General features: G+C 42.5%; 1 protein-coding gene across 1 annotated transcript; it reads left to right on the forward strand.

Annotated features, from left to right (window-relative positions):
- Window positions 1-17,632: 17,632 nt before the first annotated feature.
- On the forward strand, window positions 17,633-19,903 carry LOC123439528 (homeobox-leucine zipper protein ROC4-like). The gene is made up of 4 exons (XM_045116233.1): window positions 17,633-17,728; window positions 18,552-18,835; window positions 18,917-19,034; window positions 19,263-19,903. The coding sequence occupies exons 2-4, from the start codon at window positions 18,558-18,560 to the stop codon at window positions 19,524-19,526; spliced, it is 660 nt and encodes a 219-aa protein (XP_044972168.1). The 5' UTR covers window positions 17,633-17,728; window positions 18,552-18,557; the 3' UTR covers window positions 19,527-19,903.
- The last annotated feature ends 1,814 nt before the right edge of the window (window positions 19,904-21,717 follow it).

Raw genomic sequence — 21,717 nt, forward strand, 5'->3', positions numbered from 1 at the left:
TCTCCAAAAGGGAGAGGATATAAATTGTCATGCTTGTGAATAAAATTGAAAACTAAGTAATGTAACTCATAAAAACATACATAGTGGCACACATGTGTGGGGGCACCGACCCCATCTCACGCTTTTTTGTTTGGACTTCAAATTTGAATCTATTATATATTTTGGACCAAATTATAATTTAGGTTTCGTATGCATATTGAATTGAAATAAAATATCTTTGGGATATGTTATAACACGTTTTAACAACTTCACTATGTTTCACATTCTAACACTTGATAGGAGTGAATGATAAATTCACGAAGTTTCAGATGATAAAACTTAAAACCATGAGGGGAACTATGAGGATTCAAATGAGTTTTTGTATCGTGATGACATTGTGCAGTGAGGCCCGGTCGGGCAAGTGTCTGCTCCTGCAAATTTCTGTTGAAAATGGCATGAATAGACATCATAAAGATAGAAGAAGACATGCTTATTTTTTACGTATTAACACCTTCATACCACACAACGCACCAAATGATGTAACGACCATGAATAACACATTTCAATACAAATACCCAATTCACATGGATATATCAATATGAATGCTCAGGTGCAAAGACATGTTTTCCTATTTAACTAGTTCATGCACTGATGGGTGCATTATTAATTATGCTTTTTTGTATGCATTACAATAAATAATGTCACAACTAGAGGGGACTAGCTAACAATGGAAATGACGAAGGAGCCAGGAATATGCGGGGAGAGGACGAAGAACAATATTGTTTTGGTGGTGTGTGGTCATAAGAATTATGGATTCAACCCGAAAGAAATTGTACATTAGACATGATAAATTGCGTAATTTAGTGGTGTTTCTGGACTCAAACATTTTTATGATACTAATACATCTCAAATGTAACTATGATTTTTTATTTAATGCTACTATAATATCAGTTTTGAATACTTTTTATAGCAGTGCTTTTAATTTTTGTGGACTAGCCTATTAATTCGATGCATAGACCTAGTTGTCGTTTATGCATGCTTTTGACATTTCACAAGATGATTATTTATGAAACTCATAATACCATAGGGACTTACATAGATTTTTGTCAAGTATAGAAGATTCCAAAAAGTGACGGGAGAGGCCATGGGGCCACCCTCTAACCCCCACGTGGCAAAGCTACGTTTCTAGGGGACGACCAGTATGGAGTGTACGCATGGGCCCCCCTAGCAGCGAGTTATGTTAATTCATTTGCGCATAAATCCCTTATTTTCTGAGAACCTATGCACCATATTTGCGGGATTTTTTCCGCCACACGTTTCAGTTTTAGGGATATCTAATCGGTAGGGATCTTTCGACGTCCTGCCCAAGGCTCTGAATCCATTACTAGAGCCATTACGTGAACCTTTCTACCACAAGGAACATGTCCGATTAGTTTCCTTAGGACTTTATGGTCCATAGCCGTAGGTAGATGACATCCTATCTGTGAAGTGATTCGATACAAATTTCTCATGAGGTGCCGCATATGATCGCCATCAATAAGATGTAAGTGGTGGTTATGTTTGTTAGGATATAACGAATAGTCACTCTATTATCAAATTATTCGTTGAATAATATTGAATCTTATATGAAATTTCTTTGTTGCACCAGTGTATGCTTTGTTGGGGAACATCGCATGGGATGAGTGATCTACGTACCCATGTAGATCGTACAACAGAAGCGTTAGTGAACGCGGTTGATGTAGTGGAACGTCCTCACGTCCCTCGATCCGCCCCGCGAACAATCCCGCGATCAGTCCCACGATCTAGTACCGAACGGACGGCACCTCCGCGTTCAGCACACGTACAGCTCGACGATGATCTCGGCCTTCTTGATCCAGCAAGAGAGACAGAGAGGTAGAAGAGTTCTCCGGCAGCGTGACGGCGCTCCGGAGGTTGGTGATGACCTTGTCTCAACAGGGCTCCGCCCGAGCTCCGCAGAAACGCGATCTAGAGGAAAAACCGTGGAGGTATGTGGTCGGGCTGCCGTGGAAAAGTCGTCTCAAATCAGCCCTAAAACCTCCGTATATATAGGTGGGAGGGAGGGGACCTTGCCTTGGGGGTCGGCCGAGTCCAAGGGGGAAGGTTCCCCCCCCCCCCAAACCGAGTTGGACTTGGTTTGGTGGGAGGGAGTCCTTCCTTCCCTTCCCACCTCCTCCTTTTTTTTTCTTTTCTCCTTGATTTTCTTCTCTAGGTGCATAGGGCCCTCTTTGGCTGTCCCACCAGCCCACTAAGGGCTGGTGCGCCACCCTCATGGCCTATGGGCTTCCCCGGGGTGGGTTGCCCCCCCCCCAGGTGAACTCCCGGAACCCATTCGTCATTCCCGGTACATTCCCGGTAACTCCGAAAACCTTCCGGTAATCAAATGAGGTCATCCTATATATCAATCTTCGTTTCCGGACCATTCCGGAAACCCTCGTGACGTCCGTGATCTCATCCGGGACTCCGTACAACATTCGGTAACCAACCATATAACTCAAATACGCATAAAACAACGTCGAACCTTAAGTGTGCAGACCCTGCGGGTTCGAGAACTATGTAGACATGACCCGAGAGACTCCTCGGTCAATATCCAATAGCGGGACCTGGATGCCCATATTGGATCCTACATATTCTACGAAGATCTTATCCTTTGAACCTCAGTGCCAAGGATTCATATAATCCCGTATGTTATTCCCTTTGTCCTTCGGTATGTTACTTGCCCGAGATTCGATCGTCAGTATCCGCATACCTATTTCAATCTCGTTTACCGGCAAGTCTCTTTACTCGTTCCGTAATACAAGATCCCGCAACTTACACTAAGTCACATTTCTTGCAAGGCTTGTGTGTGATGTTGTATTACCGAGTGGGCCCCGAGATACCTCTCCGTCACACAGAGTGACAAATCCCAGTCTCGATCCATACTAACTCAACGAACACCTTCGGAGATACCTGTAGAGCATCTTTATAGTCACCGAGTTACGTTGCGACGTTTGATACACACAAAGCATTCCTCCGGTGTTCATGAGTTATATGATCTCATGGTCATAGGAACAAATACTTGACACGCAGAAAACAGTAGCAATAAAATGACACGATCAACATGCTACGTCTATTAGTTTGGGTCTAGTCCATCACATGATTCTCCTAATGATGTGATCCCGTCATCAAGTGACAACACTTGCCTATGGCCAGGAAACCTTGACCATCTTTGATCAACGAGCTAGTCAACTAGAGGCTTACTAGGGACAGTGTTTTGTCTATGTATCCACACAAGTATTGTGTTTCCAATTAATACAATTATAGCATGGATAATAAACGATTATCATGAACTAAGAAATATAATAATAACTAATTTTTTATTGCCTCTAGGGCATATTTCCAACAATCTCCCACTTGCACTAGAGTCAATAATCTAGTTCACATCACCATGTGATTCCAACGAATCCAACACCCATATAGTTATGGGGTCTGATCACGTCTTGCTCGTGAGAGAGGTTTTAGTCAACGGTTCTGAAACTTTCAGATCTGTGCGTTCTTTACAAATCTTTATGTCATCTTATAGATGCTGCTACTACGTGCTATTCGGAAATGCTCCAAATATCTACTCTACTACATGAATCCATTTCACTACTCATAGTTATTCGGATTAGTGTCAAAGCTTGCATCGACGTAACCCTTTACGACGAACTCTTTAACCACCTCCATAATCGAGAAAAATTCCTTAGTCCATTTGTTACTAAGGATAAATTTTGACCGCTGCTAGTCATTCAATCATGGATCACTCTCTGTACCTCTCAACAGACTTTGAGTCAAGGCACACATCAGGTGCGGTACACAGCATGGCATACTTTAGATTCTACGCCTAAGGCATAGAAGATGACCTTCGTCTATTCTCTTTATTCTGCCGTGGTCGGTTTTGAGTCTTCCTCAAATTCACACCTTACAACGCAACCAAGAACTCCTTCTTTACTGATCTATTTTGAACTCCTTCAAAAACTTGTGAAGGCATGCATCTTGTTGAAACTTCTATTAAGCGCTTTCGATCTATCTCCATAGATCTTTGATGTTCAACGTTCAAGTAGCGCAATCTAGGTATTCCTTTGAAAAACTCCTTTCAAACAACCTTGTATGCTTTACAGAAATTCTACATTACTTTTGATCCACAATATGTCAACCACATATACCTATCAGAAATTCTATAGTGCTCCCACTCACTTCTTTGGAAATACAAGTTTCTCATAAACCTTGTACAAACCAAAAATCTTTGATCATCTCATCAAAGTATATATATTCCAACTCCGAGATGCTTGCACCAGTCCATTGAAGGATCGCTGGAGCTTGCATACTTGCTAGTATCTTTAGGATCGACAAAACCTCCTGGTTGTATCGCATACAATGTTTGCTCAAGGAAACCGTCGAGGAAACAATGTTTTGACATCCTACGTGCAATATTTCATAAATAATGCATCAACAACTAACATAATTCTAACAGACCTTTAGCATCGCTACGAGTGAGAAAGTCTCATCATAGTCAACTGTTTGATCTTGTCGAAAACATCTTTGCGACAAGTCGAGCTTTTCTTAATGGTGACTTATCACCATCATCGTCTGTTTTCCTTTAAAGATCCATCTTTACTCAATCGTCCTATGACCATCAAGTAATTCTTCCAAAGTCTACACTTTGTTTTTATCCATGGATCCTCTCTCGGATTTCATGGCTTCCAGCCATTTGTCGGAATCTGGGCCCACCATCGCTTTCTCCATAACTCGTAGGTTCACTGTTGCTCAACAACATGACCTCCAAGACAGGGTTACCGTACTACTCTGCAGCAGTACGCGACCTTGTCGACCTACGAGGTTTGTAGTAACTTGATTCGAAGCTCAATGATCACCATCATCAGCTTCCACTTCAATTGGTGTAGGCGCCACAGGAACACCTTCCTGCGCCCTGCTACACACTGGTTGAAGTGATGGTTCAATAACCTCATCAAGTTCTACTACCCTCCCACTCAATTCTTTCGAGAGAAACCTTTCCTCGAGAAAGGATCCGTTTCTAGAAACAAACACTTTGCTTTCAGATCTGAGATAGGAGATGTACCCAACTGTTTTGGATACCCTATGAAGAAGCATTTATCCGCTTTGGGTTCGAGCTTATCAGACTGAAACTTTTTCACATAAGTGTCGAAACCCCAAACTTTCAAGAAACGACAGTTTAGATTTCTCTAAAACTGTGTCATCTCAACGGAAATACGCGGTGCCCTATTTAAAGTGAGTGCGGTTGTCTCTAATGCATAACCCATAAACGATAGTGGTAATTCGATAAGAGACATCATAGTATGCACCATACCAAATAGTGCGTGGCTATGACGTTCAGACACATCATCACACTATGATGTTCCAGGTGGCATGAACTGCGAAACAATTTCCACATTGTCTTAACTGCGTACCAAAACTCGTAACTCAGATATTCATTTCTATGATCATATCGTAGACAGTTTATCCTCTTGTTACGACGAACTTCACTCTGAAATGGATTTGAACTTTTCAACATTTCAGACTTGTGATCCGTTAAGTAAATACTCCTGTATCTACTCAAATCGTCAGTGAAGTAAGAACATAATGATATCCACTGCGTGCCTCAGTACCCATTGGACTGCATACATCAAAATGTATCACTTACAACAAGTTACTATCTTATTTCATCTCAATGAAAACAAGGCCTTGCTCATGTGGTATGGTTTGCATGTTACTAGTGATTCGAAATCAGGTGAGTACAAAGATCCATCAGCATGGAGCCTCTTCATGCAATTTATACTAACATGACTCAAGCGGCAGTGCCACAAGTAAGTGGTACTATCATCATTAACTCGTATCTTTTTGGCACCAATATTATGAACATGTGTAACACTACGATCGAGATTCAATAAACCATTGAAGGTGATTATTCAATAAAATAGAGTAACCATTATTCTCTTTAAATGAATAATCGTATTGCAATAAACACGATCCAATCATGTTCATGCTTAACGCAAGCACCAAATAACAATTATTTAGGTTTAACACCAATCCCGATGGTAGAGGGAGCGTGCGACGTTTGATCATATCAACCTTGGAAACACTTCCAACACATATGGTCACCTCACCTTTAGCTAGTCTCCGTTTATGCCGTAGCTTTCATTTCGTGTTACAAATCACTTAGCAACCAAACCGGTATCCAATACCCTCATGCTACTAGGAGTACTAGTAAAGTACACATCAACATCATGTATATCTAATATACTTCTCTTGACTTTTGCCAGCCTTCTTATCTAGCAAGTATCTAGAGTTGCTCCGCCTCAGTGACTGTTCCCCTCATTACAGAATCACTTAGTCTCGGGTTTGGGTTTAATCTTGGGTCTCTTCATTAGTGCAGCAACTGTTTTGCCGTTTCACGAAGTATCCCTTCTAGCCCTTGCCTTTCTTGAAACTTAGTGGTTTTACAAACCATCAACTATTGATGCTCCTTCTTGATTTCTACTTTCGTAGTGTCAAACATCGCGAATCGCTCAAGGATCATTGTATGTATCCTTGATATGTTATAGTTCATCACAAAGCTCTCACAGCTTGGTAGCAGTGACTTTGGAGAACTATCACTATCTCATCTGGAAGATTAACTCCCACTTGATTCAAGCGATTGTCGTACTCAGACAATCTGAGCACACGCTCAACGATTGAGCCTTTCTCCTTTACTTTGTGGACAAAGAATCCTGTCGGAGGTCTCGTACCTCTTAACAAGGGCACAAGCATGAAATCACAATTTCATCTCTTTAGAACATCATTTATGTTCCGTGACGTTTTACAACGTTTTCGGCGCCTTGCTTCTAAGCCATTGAGTATTTTGCACTGAACTATCGTGTAGTCATCAGAAACGTGTATGTCGGATGTTCATAGCATCCACACACGACGCTCGAGGTGCAGCACACCGAGTGGTGCATTAAGGACATAATCCTTCTGCGCAGCAACGAGGACAATCCTCGGTTTTACAGACCCAGTCTGCAAAGTTTTGCTACTATCAATTTTCAACTAAATTTTCTCTAGGAACATATAAAAACAGTAGAGCTATAGCGCAAGCTACATCGTAATTCGCAAAGACCATTAGACTATGTTCATGACAATTAGTTCAATTAATCATATTACTTAAGAACTCCCACTCAAAAAGTACATCTCTCTAGTCATTTGAGTGGTAAATGATCCAAATCCACTATCTCAAGTCCGATCATCACGTGAATCGAGAATAGTTTCAGTGGTAAGCATCTCTATGCTAATCATATCAACTATACGATTCATGCTCGACCTTTCGGTCTCATGTGTTCCGAGGCCATGTCTGCACATGCTAGGCTCGTCAAGCTTAACCTGAGTGTTCCGCGTGCGCAACTGTTTTGCACCCGTTGTATGTGAACGTTGAGTCTATCACACCCGATCATCACGTGGTGTCTCGAAACGACGAACTGTAGCAACGATGCACAGTCGGGGAGAACACAATTTCATCTTGAAATTTTAGTGAGAGATCACCTCATAATGCTACCGTCGTTCTAAGCAAAATAAGGTGCATAAAAGGATTAACATCACATGCAATTCATAAGTGACATGATATGGCCATCATCACGTGCTTCTTGATCTCCATCACGAGAGCACCGGCACGATCTTCTTGTCACCGGCGTCACACCATGATCTCCATCATCATGATCTCCATCAACGTGTCGCCATTGGGGTTGTCGTGCTACTCATCCTATTACTACTAAAGCTACGTCCTAGCAAAATAGTAAACGCATCTGCAAGCACAAACGTTAGTTATAAAGACAACCCTATGGCTCCTGCCGGTTGCCGTACCATCGACGTGCAAGTCGATATTAACTATTACAACATGATCATCTCATACATCCAATATATCACATCACATCGTTGGCCATATCACATCAGAAGCATACCCTGCAAAAACAAGTTAGACGTCCTCTAATTTTGTTGTTGCATGTTTTACGTGGTGACCATGGGTATCTAGTAGGATCGCATCTTACTTACGCAAACACCACAACGGAGATATATGAATTGCTATTTAACCTCATCCAAGGACCTCCTCGGTCAATTCCGATTCAACTAAAGTTGGAGAAACTGACACCCGCCAGTCATCTTTGAGCAACGGAGTTACTCGTAGCGATGAAACCAGTCTCTCGTAAGCGTACGAGTAATGTCGGTCCGAGCCGCTTCGATCCAACAATACCACGGAATCAATAAAAGACTAAGGAGGGCAGAAAAACGCACATCACCGCCCACAAAAACTTTTGTGTTCTACTCGAGAAGATATCTACGCATGAACCTAGCTCATGATGCCACTGTTGGGGAACATCGCATGGGAAACAAAAAAATTCCTACGCGCACGAAGACCTATCATGGTGATGTCCATCTACGAGAGGGGATGAGTGATCTACGTACCCTTGTAGATCGTACAGCAGAAGCGTTAGTGAACGCGGTTGATGTAGTGGAACGTCCTCACGTCCCTCGATCCGCCCCGCGAACAATCCCGCGATCAGTCCCACGATCTAGTACCGAACGGACGGCACCTCCGCGTTCAGCATACGTACAGCTCGACGATGATCTCGGCCTTCTTGATCCAGCAAGAGAGAAGGAGAGGTAGAAGAGTTCTCTGGCAGCGTGACGGCGCTCCGGAGGTTGGTGATGACCTTGTCTCAGCAGGGCTCCGCCCGAGCTCCGCTGAAACGCGATCTAGAGGAAAAACCGTGGAGGTATGTGGTCGGGCTGCCGTGGAAAAGTCGTCTCAAATCAGCCCTAAAACCTCCGTATATATAGGTGGGAGGGAGGGGACCTTGCCTTGGGGCTCAAGGAGCCCCAAGGGGGTCGGCCGAGTCCAAGGGGGAAGGTTCCCCCCCCCAACCGAGTTGGACTTGGTTTGGTGGGAGGGAGTCCTTCCTTCCCTTCCCACCTCCTCCTTTTTTTATTTTCTCCTTGATTTTCTTCTCTAGGCGCATAGGGCCCTCTTGGGCTGTCCCACCAGCCCACTAAGGGCTGGTGCGCCACCCTCATGGCCTATGGGCTTCCCCGGGTGGGTTGCCCCCCCCCCCCCCCCCCCCCCCGGTGAACTCCCGGAACCCATTCGTCATTCCCGGTACATTCCCGGTAACTCCGAAAACCTTCCGGTAATCAAATGAGGTCATCCTATATATCAATCTTCGTTTCCGGACCATTCCGGAAACTCTCGTGACGTCCGTGATTTAATCCGGGACTCCGAACAACATTCGGTAACCAACCATATAACTCAAATACGCATAAAACAACGTCGAACCTTAAGTGTGCAGACCCTGCGGGTTCGAGAACTATGTAGACATGACCCGAGAGACTCCTCGGTCAATATCCAATAGAGGGACCTGGATGCCCATATTGGATCCTACATATTCTACGAAGATCTTATCCTTTCAACCTCAGTGCCAAGGATTCATATAATCCCGTATGTTATTCCCTTTGTCCTTCGGTATGTTACTTGCCCGAGATTCGATCGTCAGTATCCGCATACCTATTTCAATCTCGTTTACCGGCAAGTCTCTTTACTCGTTCCGTAATACAAGATCCCGCAACTTACATTAAGTCACATTGCTTGCAAGGCTTGTGTGTGATGTTGTATTACCGAGTGGGCCCCGAGATACCTCTCCGTCACACAGAGTGACAAATCCCAGTCTCGATCCATACTAACTCAACGAACACCTTCGGAGATACCTGTAGAGCATCTTTATAGTCACCGAGTTACGTTGCGACGTTTGATACACACAAAGCATTCCTCCGGTGTTCATGAGTTATATGATCTCATGGTCATAGGAACAAATACTTGACACGCAGAAAACAGTAGCAATAAAATGACACGATCAACATGCTACGTCTATTAGTTTGGGTCTAGTCCATCACATGATTCTCCTAATGATGTGATCCCGTTATCAAGTGACAACACTTGCCTATGGCCAGGAAACCTTGACCATCTTTGATCAACGAGCTAGTCAACTAGAGGCTTACTAGGGACAGTGTTTTGTCTATGTATCCACACAAGTATTGTGTTTCCAATTAATACAATTATAGCATGGATAATAAACGATTATCATGAACTAAGAAATATAATAATAACTAATTTATTATTGCCTCTAGGGCATATTTCCAACATGCTTTCTAGTCTATTCGTAGTCTCTAGCCATGATTTGTAGATAGTTCTTTATAGAGAGCACGGTAGTGAGTTTAATCTTGCGGTGAATTCGATCTTGGTGACGATAAGGGATTGGACATGTATTGTATTGTACTAGATTAGTTCTTCCCAACTACAATTATTTATTTACAAAGGGAGTAGATGATAGTTTTATTGTCTATATTATTACATCATTCTAATTTTAATGCTTTGTTTATTATAAGCTTAGTGTTGGATAGTGATCTAAATATTACGGGTGTAATGCATATGCAAGATCGTGCCATGAATGATCATAGTCATTACTCCTATAAAGAATGTTGGACTACCTACCTCCTTTGATGCCTCACAGGGAAGCGAGGCTCCTAGTCATAGGTTACCATTTGGTTTGCGGCGGGAGCCTATCAGGGCCCACGCGGGCCATCCAATCTGACCGGACAGCTTGCGCCTAGGCAACCCGGCTAGAGGATCCATGACGGTTGGACCACGTGCTAGCCGGAGGCCACCATCCTTGGGTTTCTCTCGACGCCCACCCATGTAACATGTCATATACGGGACCTCTTGGTGGCGTGTATGTCCTATGTCGGGCCAAATCCAAAGGGCTGAGTCATGTTGCGTCTCACGTGACTAACTTGGTTGGACGCTCCATGACAGGTGGACCGTCCAGCGTGCCATGGGCCATCGTCATTGGGGTCGCATCAGACGAGCAATCCATGTGGGAAGAGAGCCTACGAGCTATCCATTGCATTGTGGCATGCGCCGTGAGCCTCTCGGGAACAACCCAAGGCATCCTATCTACCCACACGGTAGACCGTCGGGTCCGCTCGGGGCCACCCTCATTAGGTGACCACTACTGTAGGAATCCCTAGAGGCGTTGGGTGCAAAAAGTCTCGTAGTGGCAGGCGAAGTACCCAGGACCGTCCGCCACCGACCGCCTGCTACTGCTAACATGCCATAAGTAGCGGGCACAACTGGTAGCCCATGAGCACTAGCGGGCGGTGGTTCCTGCATGCCACAGAACTTGAACTCTAAATGGCGTACATTTTTCTACCGCCCGCCATTGCTATTATTCCATGCAGAATTTATATTACTGCAACATATTGCACCTGCATAATGTCATCGAATTGCATTTCATACACATATTCTTGTTTGAACATTGATCCACGTACACATACCACATTACAGTGACGTGAGATTAACAAATAGTAGTACTTATAAAGCAGATATACAAGTGCATTACAATAATAAAAATATATATGCCGCTAATCACATAATTATTGGTTTAGGAGTGAAATGAGTGCGGTCAGTACAAGCCTTACATACTACAAGAATTAGTAGTTGATGGAATGAATACGGACAAATGGGTCGTTTCCTATGGAATAGGAGATTTGGCCTCTCGAAGATCCCATTGAATTACCGTGACCCGACGTGGGTATGATGGATGCATTCAAACCCGACCAGATCCGTAGCCTCTTATCCGCGGTCGCCTCTCTAAGGATGCACACTTCGACATCACTGAACCACGTCTATTCCATCTTTTCAATCGCTGCATTAGAACACTTGGCCATTTGAATATTTCTGACAGAAGCTAACATACCCTCCCTGAGGTGCTATGCCCGATACTTTTCCCGCGTTCATTGATAGTATTATCACTGTCCGTCGTGTAGACTCCCTCCAATAGTTGTTCTGGCGGTACCATCTGTTAATTTTGGCACACAATAATATTTAAAAATATATACATATATAAAAGATCACAAGGTAAATATATACATATACAGAAGATCATAAGTTAAATATATAAACATATGACACACGTACATATAAACTAGAGATCACAAGGTAACAACCACTATAGCATCACACACTTAAAATGTTTTTGACATTTTTCTAGACTAGAAAGGAGCATATATATATTTATATATCGCCATTTTGATGTTTCATTCCCATCTCTTGATGTGCTTCACTCTCTCACACGGATAGAACATCCCCTCACTCCTCGCTACATGGCGATTGATGATGTTCGCGAGCACCCTGTGAATGCGCTCTTGCTCTATCCAAAAGTGAGCTAGGTTAACTTCTTTCTCGTTTTCTTTGGACCATTTATGCCACATCGAATCACTTCTCAAGTGTGTTCCTACGCGCACGTAGTCATCCATCAAGACCATGGTGTAGTAGTTGGACACGTGCAAGATTTCACCTTTCGATTGCTGCCGGCAATAGAAGCTAGTGTTAAATTTATACTGCTCATACGACATGTTCTAACGATTAGACTTATGACGCATCAAACGTCATATTGATCCACGATTTCTTACGTTCTCTCCTGTAATCAAAGAAATAAGCTCCATCGTCCTGTGGAATTAGTATGATGACAATCCAATATTCATTACTACACAAAACAATTGAACAATGAATGAATGAGATTGACATCGAAGTACTCACGTGTACATGTGCAAACATAAAAAATAAACTTACGTTTAGAAGTAAGACACACTAAAGGTATTCTTATGCCGTGGAGTATCAATAATAGTCTTGTGGAGGTAACCCACATAGGCATAATCCATGTAATTGTTGGAAATATGCCCTAGAGGCAATAATAAATTTGTTATTATTTTATTTCCTTGTTCATGATAATCATTTATAATCCATGCTAGAATTTTATTGATCGGAAAGTCAAATACATGTGTGGATGCATAGATAACACACTGTCCCTAGTGAGCCTCTAAAGGACTAGCTCGTTGATCAAAGATGGTCAAGCTTTCCTCGCCATAGACATGAGTTGTCATTTGATAATGGGATCATATCAGTAGGAGAACGATGTGATGGACAAGAGCCAAACTATGAACGTAGCATATGATCATGTCAGTTTATTGCTATTGTTTTCTGCATGTCAAGTATCTGTTTCTATGGGCATGAGATCATGCAACTCACTGACACCGGAGGATTAGCTTTTGTGAATCAAACATCGCAACGTAACTGGGTGAATATAAAGGTTCCCTACATGTATCTCCAAGGGTGTCTGTTGAGTTGGCATGGGTCAAGACTGGGATTTGTCACTTCGTGTGACGGAGAGGTATCTCAGGGCCCACTCAGTAATAAAACATCACAATGAGATTGCAAGCAATGTGACTAAAGATTTAGCCATGGGATCTTGTATTATGGAATGAGTAAAGAGACTTTACGGTAACGAGATTCAACAAGGTATGGAGGTACCGACGATCGAATCCCGGGCAAGTAACATACCAATGAACAAAGGGAACAATATACGTGATTGATTGTATCCTTGACATCGTGGTTCGACCAATAAGATCTTCGTAGAATATGTAGGAGACTATATGGACATCCAGGTCGTGCTATTGGTTATTGACTAGAGAGTGTCTCGGTCATGTCTGCATAGTTCTCGAACCCGCAAGGTCTACACACTTAAGGTTCGGTGACGATTTGCTATTAATGAGTTCTGTGTGGTGCTAACCAAAAGTTTTTCGGAGTGCTGGATGAGATCCCGGACGTCACGAGGAGATCAAGAATGGTCCAGAGGTAAATATTCATATATAGGAAGTTGGTATTCAAGGTCTGGAATGGTTCCGGAATATGCTAGTTTTGTGACGGGAGTGCAAAAAGTGTTTCGGGGGTCCATCGGGAGAGTCCACCTGCCCCGGGGGTCCCCATGGGCTGTGAGAGGGTGCGCACCAGCCCCTGATGGGCTAGTCTCCCCTCCCACCAAGGCCCTTGCCACGGAAGGTAGGGGGCATCCACCCTTGCCTTGGGTGGCAAGGGACCCTATGAGACAGTCGCGCCCCACCCCTTGATCGTCGCCCCGCCAAAGTGGGAAACCCTGGCCGAGCCGGCCCCCTCCTCTCCTCTTATATATATGAGAGGGGAGGGAGGGCTGCAAGAAACACGTCACGGTGCACCCCCTCCCTCTCCCTTTGGTTCGTCTCCTTCTCTAGTTTTCTCGGTATTACTTGGCGAAGCCCTGTCGGGATACCTACTCCACCACCATCGCCACATTGTCGCGCTGCAAGGGAACTCTACACCACCCGCATCATCAGGGAACTCGCATACCACTCTGCTTGCTAGATCGAGGAGGCAGAGACATCATCAAGCTGTACGTGTGCTGAACAGGGAGGAGCCGTCCATGCGGCGCTCTATCGGGAGTGCGTGGGACCGATCTTGCTTGTGCCGCGAAGGTGTACCACTACATCAACCGTGTTCCTTAACGCTTCCACTTATCGATCTACAAGGGTATGTAGATAGAATCTCTCCTCTCGTAGATGTGCACCTCCTAGATTTATCTTGGTGAGTGTAGGAATTTTTTTGTTTCCCATGTAATGTTCTCCAACAGTAATATAGATCAAGGAAGGCAACTTCTGCATTTTGGTGTAATGGATTTGTAACATGCCAGACCGACCAAAGCCTTATTAAATACAATTTGATTACGTCCACGTAGAAAATATTGTTGTTTACCACACTCTCAAACCCAAGATATATTTTATAGCAAGGTACTCGTCAACAAATTGAAAGCCAGCTATAACATTGGTGGTGTAATACTTCTCACCCTTTCCTGACCTAGCTATGACGCCACTCTGTAGAAGCTGAATTTTAATGCTTACTCCATTCAATTATGTTGTGGTAGAATCAATTCACTAGGCTTAAACATTTGCCACGTGTATAAACTGGTAGGTTCATTGGCTCATTTCTTTTGTCGCTTTCTCCCATTTTTACTCCATTGAGATGAGGGGTCCGTAGAAGATGGTTCTCCCGAACACATATTTTGTGTTTGTAAAGAATAGTGTGGCAATTATGAGTTTTGAAGCATAAATATAATGAAAGAAAATTTGACATGACTTTAGCTAGAAAGAGGACATAACGAGTGCTAGAAATTCTGCAAAATGGAAATAAATCGATGTCTCGCCAAAACATTCGCACACGTGTCAGTACCTGCAAATATAAGAAAAAGATAATAGAATGAATCATAGGAAAAAAAGGAAAATTTGACATGACCTTTTCTAAGAAGAGGACATAACGCGTGCCAGAAATTCGGTGAAATGGAAATGAATCAACGTTATGCCCAAACATTGACACTCATGTCAATACCTTCAATTATAAGCAAATGATACTAGAATGGATGCTTGGCAAAAAAAGGGAAGAAAACTTTGACATGACCTTTCACACAAAGAGGAAATAACGAGTGCCAGAAATTCGTTGGAATAGAAATGAATCGATGTTTTGCCAAAACATTGGTACTCATAGCAATACCGGAAATATAGGAAAATGATACTACTCAAATTTAATCCATGCTAATACACTACTCATAGCTATCCGGGAGGAAGTCGGTGGTGGTGACAGCAGCGACATACTGCCAAAAATGGCACTCATGTCTACTGGTAGTTACCCTAATCACAAATAATAGTAAGACACACTACTCAAATTTAATATATGCATGCTACATATCTATTTACTCTAAACACAAACACATATCGAAGATGTGGTGTTCCTGGCGTTCGAAGGGAGCACGGGGTCATGGCCGTAGGGGTTGCCATCATGGACGAGCTCGGCGGTGGCGGTGGCAGCGAGATGCCGCCAGTGATGGTGGAGGAGGCCATGCCCGATTCGGCACATAGGGCTGTGACACGACGACTGATGGGGAGAGGCGACGGAGGGGGCAACGAGAAGAGGCGATAATGAGGGGCGTGACGGTGAGTCAGCCGAGATTTGGGAAGAGGCGGCGCGGGGGGGGGGGGGGGGTGGAATGATGAATTTTGGAATTGAATCGGCTTTTGAGAGCGGGGTAACTGAAACCGTCATTCGTGTAACAATGGCAGGTGATGCTTAGGGCTCGCTACCCGTAAGTAACTTGCTCTGGCGGGCCGCGGCAATCACCTGCCACTGCTAAGTAGATTTCCTCGCCAGTGTTTTCTTAATAAGAAGTTGTGGGCGCCTAAGACCGCACCCTTAGGTTTTCCAATGCAGCAAAACCGAAAGCGGTCTACCTATGGCAGGCAGAAATAACTGCCCGCAACTGTTCCTCACATACCAAACTTCACCCCCACTAATTATGGCTAGTGGATTTTACCACCCTCTACTACAAATCTTGCAAATTAGTTGTGGTGGATAGCAAGCTTCACCCCCACTAAATTATGTTCACCTATAAGCCTTTCCCAGTAGTGGGCGTCTGTTGCTTATTGCCTATGCATTGGAGCCTGGCCAAGCCTACCGTCGGGCCAAAGCCATGTTGTTGGGTGAGATGATGATGAGCCCAAGCGACTCGGCCGGTAAGGCCATGATGGGTGCACCCTCTTGTGCCTCCGGGCCACCGTCATGGGATTGGGTTGCTCGAGTGACGTGAACATTGACACTGGTAGTGTCAGGGAGGGAAATGTGTTAGATATTGATTAGTGAATCATAATCTAGGCTTCTCTTTACTCGCAAAGATTGTTGTTCCCGTGAAGTAGTCATATCTTTCCATGAGGACTTCCAGTCTGGCTACTACCACAAGGTTTGTCTGACATGAGTGAGAGAGGGGCGATGGTGGTAGCGCGTCTTTAGCTCGCTGAGGAGCTTGTTGTTGTCGTTGATCTAGATGTAATTTCTATTACTCATGGTATAATTTATTCTCCCTTTAGAGTGGATGAATATATCAGAAGTTTTTTTTCCCAAAAATAACATACTTTATATGTAGTATTGGTTGAAGAAATCTTTATGTCCGTGTATATCATTATGGTCTACAACATATAATGGATATGACCCACCCGTTTGTGTCCATGCATATTATGTATATGGATAATCAGAACCACACTTACCCGTTTGTGTCCGTGTATATTATGTACACAGATAATCAGAACCACCCTTTTTCTATTGTTTTAATAATATAATATATTGTTATAAATATGTAAATATTCACTCCACAAATAGGCTTAATGAGTATTAATTATGCCCCAAATATAGTACATGGTGCATCTGTCAAAATCCATGGCATGTGAGCCATATATTTGGATACAAGTAATTATTAGTATTCTTTTCTACTCTGTGCATTGGACGTTTTTCTTCCAAAAACCATGCTCTATATGTATTATTGACTCAAGAACTCTTTGTGTACATGTATATCGTTTAGGTCTACAACATATTATCGATCTCAGTCGTTCTTTTCTATTGAGATAGCTTGAACAAGCAATTTATATTGCTTTAATAGCATAATATATTGTCATCAATATGCCAATATTTTCACCACAAATATGCTTAATGAGTATTAAATATGACCTATCTATAGGCCATTCCAAAATCCATGATATATTAGTCTTGTATATTTGGATATAAGTTATTGCTTGCATTAATCATGGGGCATGGCATACATTTTTCATGCTGCTCAAGCCTATAAATTTTGATGGTCATTGCTAATTTGCTTAATGAGTTCGATATATCAGTAGGAACAAAACAGATCCGTGTACTTTTTTCCTACAGAAGTTCTAAGGAAAACGAGTACCGAAGCCACGTGTATTTCCTGAAGCCGTTCATCTAGTAATGCCTATACCCTTCTACTCTATTTATCATTGGATATATAGCTTCTAAGTTTGAGCACGAATACTCCATGACATCTCTCGTCCCTTGTATTCTTGGGAAAAACAGTAGATCCACCATGGAGTGAATGTATACAAAAAGAAAGTAGCATTTAATCATTTTGCTTGGGAGATGGCTAGCATCTTGCTATACATAGATCTGATTGTATATATTCATAGATCAGATTGTGTTATCGTGCATATGATGCTATTATTTATGGTTAATATGATTTCCCTGCATATTATATTTTAATATCTTCCTTCTTCAATTGTAGGAGTTGTTGGTACTTGTCTTAATATATGCAAGGCCTTATTTAGATATATCACATACGATATATGTAGATCGGTACCAATGTATATATGGATAGAGTAAGGTCTTTTGGATACATGAAAAAGAACTCGGTGACATGGGAAAGTAATAGTTTTTCATTACTATGAAGGCATATATGTTTCAAAGTTATTATTGAAGTAATCAACGGTAGATAATCCTGAATATGTTATAGTGAAGTAAGGAAAGTATGTCAATATATTTTTAGAGAGTAATTAAAGAGTGCTAGATTACATTTCGGTCTAGGAAACTCATATAGATGAACTTTGAGTATTCTTAACATGGATTAACCTTCAACTATGTTTGAAATCAAAATCTAAATCTAAATGTACTATGTTGGCAAGTAAAGTCTACTTGATTTCATTTTTCAGTACTACATTCCTTTTTATGAAGATGTTTATTCATTGCTACCTTTAACTCTACACATGAGAGTAAACATTTCGTTTCATGATAATAGATCACGATGGACGGGGGGTGGCCACAATACGACAATGATGTGCAAAATATGTTGGACATGTTCATCACAAGCGAACACGACCATCTACTCCAGCACCAACATGGTGATGAGATGCATGGCCTGCTTGGAGCCACTACCAACATGGGTAACACTGACGAGGGTAACGCTTTAGCTGCAGACAAAGGCAACAACAACGATGGAGAGACCCGTAGTGAGCAGAGAATGGTGAAAATGCATGCTAAGTATCACCGTCTCTTTGGGGAACAAATCGAGCAACTTGAAGCGTACAATAACATACTCAATCAATGTTTCTTACCTATCGAAGAAGATGTGTGCTAATCCATTTTCATCAACGTCATATGCAGGGTGTTCCAGGAATGCCCTTATCCAAATGCGAAACTCCGGAAAAACCTTAGCGAGAGGCTTGGCATGAGTGCGCCGCAAGTCAAGTTCTGGTTCCAAAACAAACGTAACTACAGCAAGGTATATATTCAAATTTTTTCAATGGCGAATTACCTGAGATTTGTTGACATGGGTCACCTAACACATGCAATTATGCAAGCTCTAGTGTTAAACAGTAGAAACTCCAATAAAAATAGTAGCACTATTGGTCATCTGATAATACAATGTACTACTATACTTTCATCGTGAAAATGGTAGCATAGTTTGCTAACCACTAAAAGGACGCATACCTGGAATTAATAAATGCAGAGCAAGAAGCAGCTACGGGATACCAAGAATCTTCAGGGAGAGAACCAGATGCTAAATAATGAAAACCAGGCCATCAAATGGGTTGTGCAAAACAATACATGCCTCAAATGCGCAGGGGTGATGCTACAAACTCAGGATACCTCAGAGCACCAACGCCTGTGTACAGAGAATATGAGGCTCAAGGAAGAACTTCGACATGCCACCGCCTATCTTAAAGAGGGTCTCCGCCGAAATGGCATGTGGCCCCTATTTACCCGTGACTAAACACAACGTCTTCCATGTTAGCCAACGTCATATGAATCCTAGTTTCGCTTTATTCCCCTTCTAGCAAATAACACGCCATGTTGTGTGTGTATGTACACGACTTGGTCGCTGGTTTATTTCTTTCTGTAGGCTGTTGTGGTTGCTACGTGGGATGGCACGAGACCTAGCGATTGCGGCAGCAATATTGGGGTAGTGGAGTGACTGGCTTTGGGGTGGCACTGCCATGAAGCTCGGTCGAACTCTTGTATTTCTTTCTTCCAATTTGTAGCCGAACGGGTCAAATAGTGGCCAGTTGAATAGACAAGCAAAAACAAAATAATGTGTAAGTCGAATGCCGCACAAGAATTTTGTGTCTTGTAACATTTCATCATGTGAGTGTCAGTTTCGGCAGGAAAAAGTAGTATGAGATCATTCATCATGTCCTGGACCCTTTGCTCGCCATCCACCATGCGCACTCCTTGGTCCGTCCACGTGCGGAGTCATGTCCGGAGCTGGATGATGAGGACCCGCGCTGCAAGCAGTAGTGCAGAATTCGGTGAACCGGATGGTCATACCTAATTGTCTACTCTCTCGGATGTCGCGTATGTATAGGCAAGTGTTGGGCTACTGAAAGGCCGTGGGGCACATCACAGTCAGGTTGCGTGAAGATAGGAACGTACCGGCGACCATCCTCCGATTTTGCATCCGGAGATGATGTGCTAAAGAAGTACACTAGTATAAAACAGGACTTTGATCCTGTCCTGATAAGAGCATTAGTGTTGGTCAACTTATCGAGTGGAAGTAATGCGTGCATCAGTCCCGGTTCGAACGGCTAGGACGTCGATCGGGCCTCGGAGAACATCAATCCCGGTTCTTCTAGGACCTTAGTCCCGGTTTGTCTAGGCTAAAGGGCCCAACTCCTGGCACAAACCCACGTTCATTTCTGGAACCGGGTCTAAATGACTATCTTCAGTCCTGATTTTAGACACCAACCGAGACTAAAAGGTTGCCTATATATATGGTTGTCCTTGCCGCTCACACCTCTCATTTTTGGCCGGCCAATGTGTCGAGGTGTGTGCTACTCTAGTTCTCATCTTTTATGCACATGAGGTGTTTGGTGAAATGCCGAGATACACTCAAGCTTTGTTTCCACTCCAAGATCGACCTCCAAGCTTCATTTTCCTCAAAATTTGTCTAGGTTTGACGGTGCACCAACTATCCAAGTATTCTAAAAAGGTTAGCAGTTCATCTCCTCATCTCTCACTACTAGTTTAGCTCATTTCAAATGCTATAGAAGTAGTGTGGTTTGCGGGTTTTAGTGGAGGATTGTGTGTGAGTTTATTTGATTTAGATGCACAATTTGTTTAAGTGTATATATGTATATACATATATATATATATATATGTATATACATATATATATATATATATATATGTATATACATATATATATATGTATATATATATGTATATATAGGGTCGTGCTATTCGTCATCCTGGATGAGGAATAGTTATTCTTCACCCCCCCTCTATTTTAACATCAATGCACCGTATTTTTACGTTCATTAAATTGTGTCTTATTTTATACGTAAAAAGATATCATAAAAAAATATAATCAATGTAAAAATATTTTACGTCACGTAAAATTACGACCATACAAAAATAGTGCAAAAAATACAATAAACGCAATTTTTTTGGTCTTGTGACCTATATTTTTTTTTCTTTTGTCAAATATAAACGTAAATATTTGTATTTCAAATGTAATTTATTTGTAAATTGAGCGTAAGATTATCTCAGGTGAAGAATAAACTATTCTACACCCTGGGTGATGAATAGAGTTTCTATATATATATATATATACACTTAATCATATATAATGCACGCAGATTAAACGGCAATGGATGTACGGTGACCGATGCACCTCCGACTACATTGACGGCCTCCATAATTTTCTCTAAGTGGCTGAGGCAAACAAGCAGAATGGTTTTATGTATTGTCCATGTACTATTTGTAGGAATACGAATGATTACTCTTCCTCGAAAACCCTTGCACCTTCTTGAGAAGGGTTTCGTGCCACACTATAATATTTGGACCAAGCACGGAGAAAAATGGGTTATGATGGAAGACAATGAAGAAGAAGAGGATGATGACAATTATGTAAATCCAATGTTCCCTGAACACAGTGATACTGCAACGGAGGAAGCTGAAGATCA

The sequence above is a fragment of the Hordeum vulgare genome, chromosome 3H (assembly GCF_904849725.1).
Source record: "Hordeum vulgare subsp. vulgare chromosome 3H, MorexV3_pseudomolecules_assembly, whole genome shotgun sequence".
NCBI classification, from domain to species: domain Eukaryota; kingdom Viridiplantae; phylum Streptophyta; class Magnoliopsida; order Poales; family Poaceae; genus Hordeum; species Hordeum vulgare.

Excerpts from the sequence above, each read along its gene's own strand:
- LOC123439528 (XM_045116233.1), top strand. The coding sequence starts at position 18,558 with ATGGACGGGGGGTGGCCACAATACGACAATGATGTGCAAAATATGTTG. Across the intron at positions 18,836-18,916 it reads CAAATCGAGCAACTTGAAGC|GGTGTTCCAGGAATGCCCTT; the intron begins GTACAATAACAT and ends CGTCATATGCAG. Across the intron at positions 19,035-19,262 it reads ACAAACGTAACTACAGCAAG|AGCAAGAAGCAGCTACGGGA; the intron begins GTATATATTCAA and ends TAATAAATGCAG.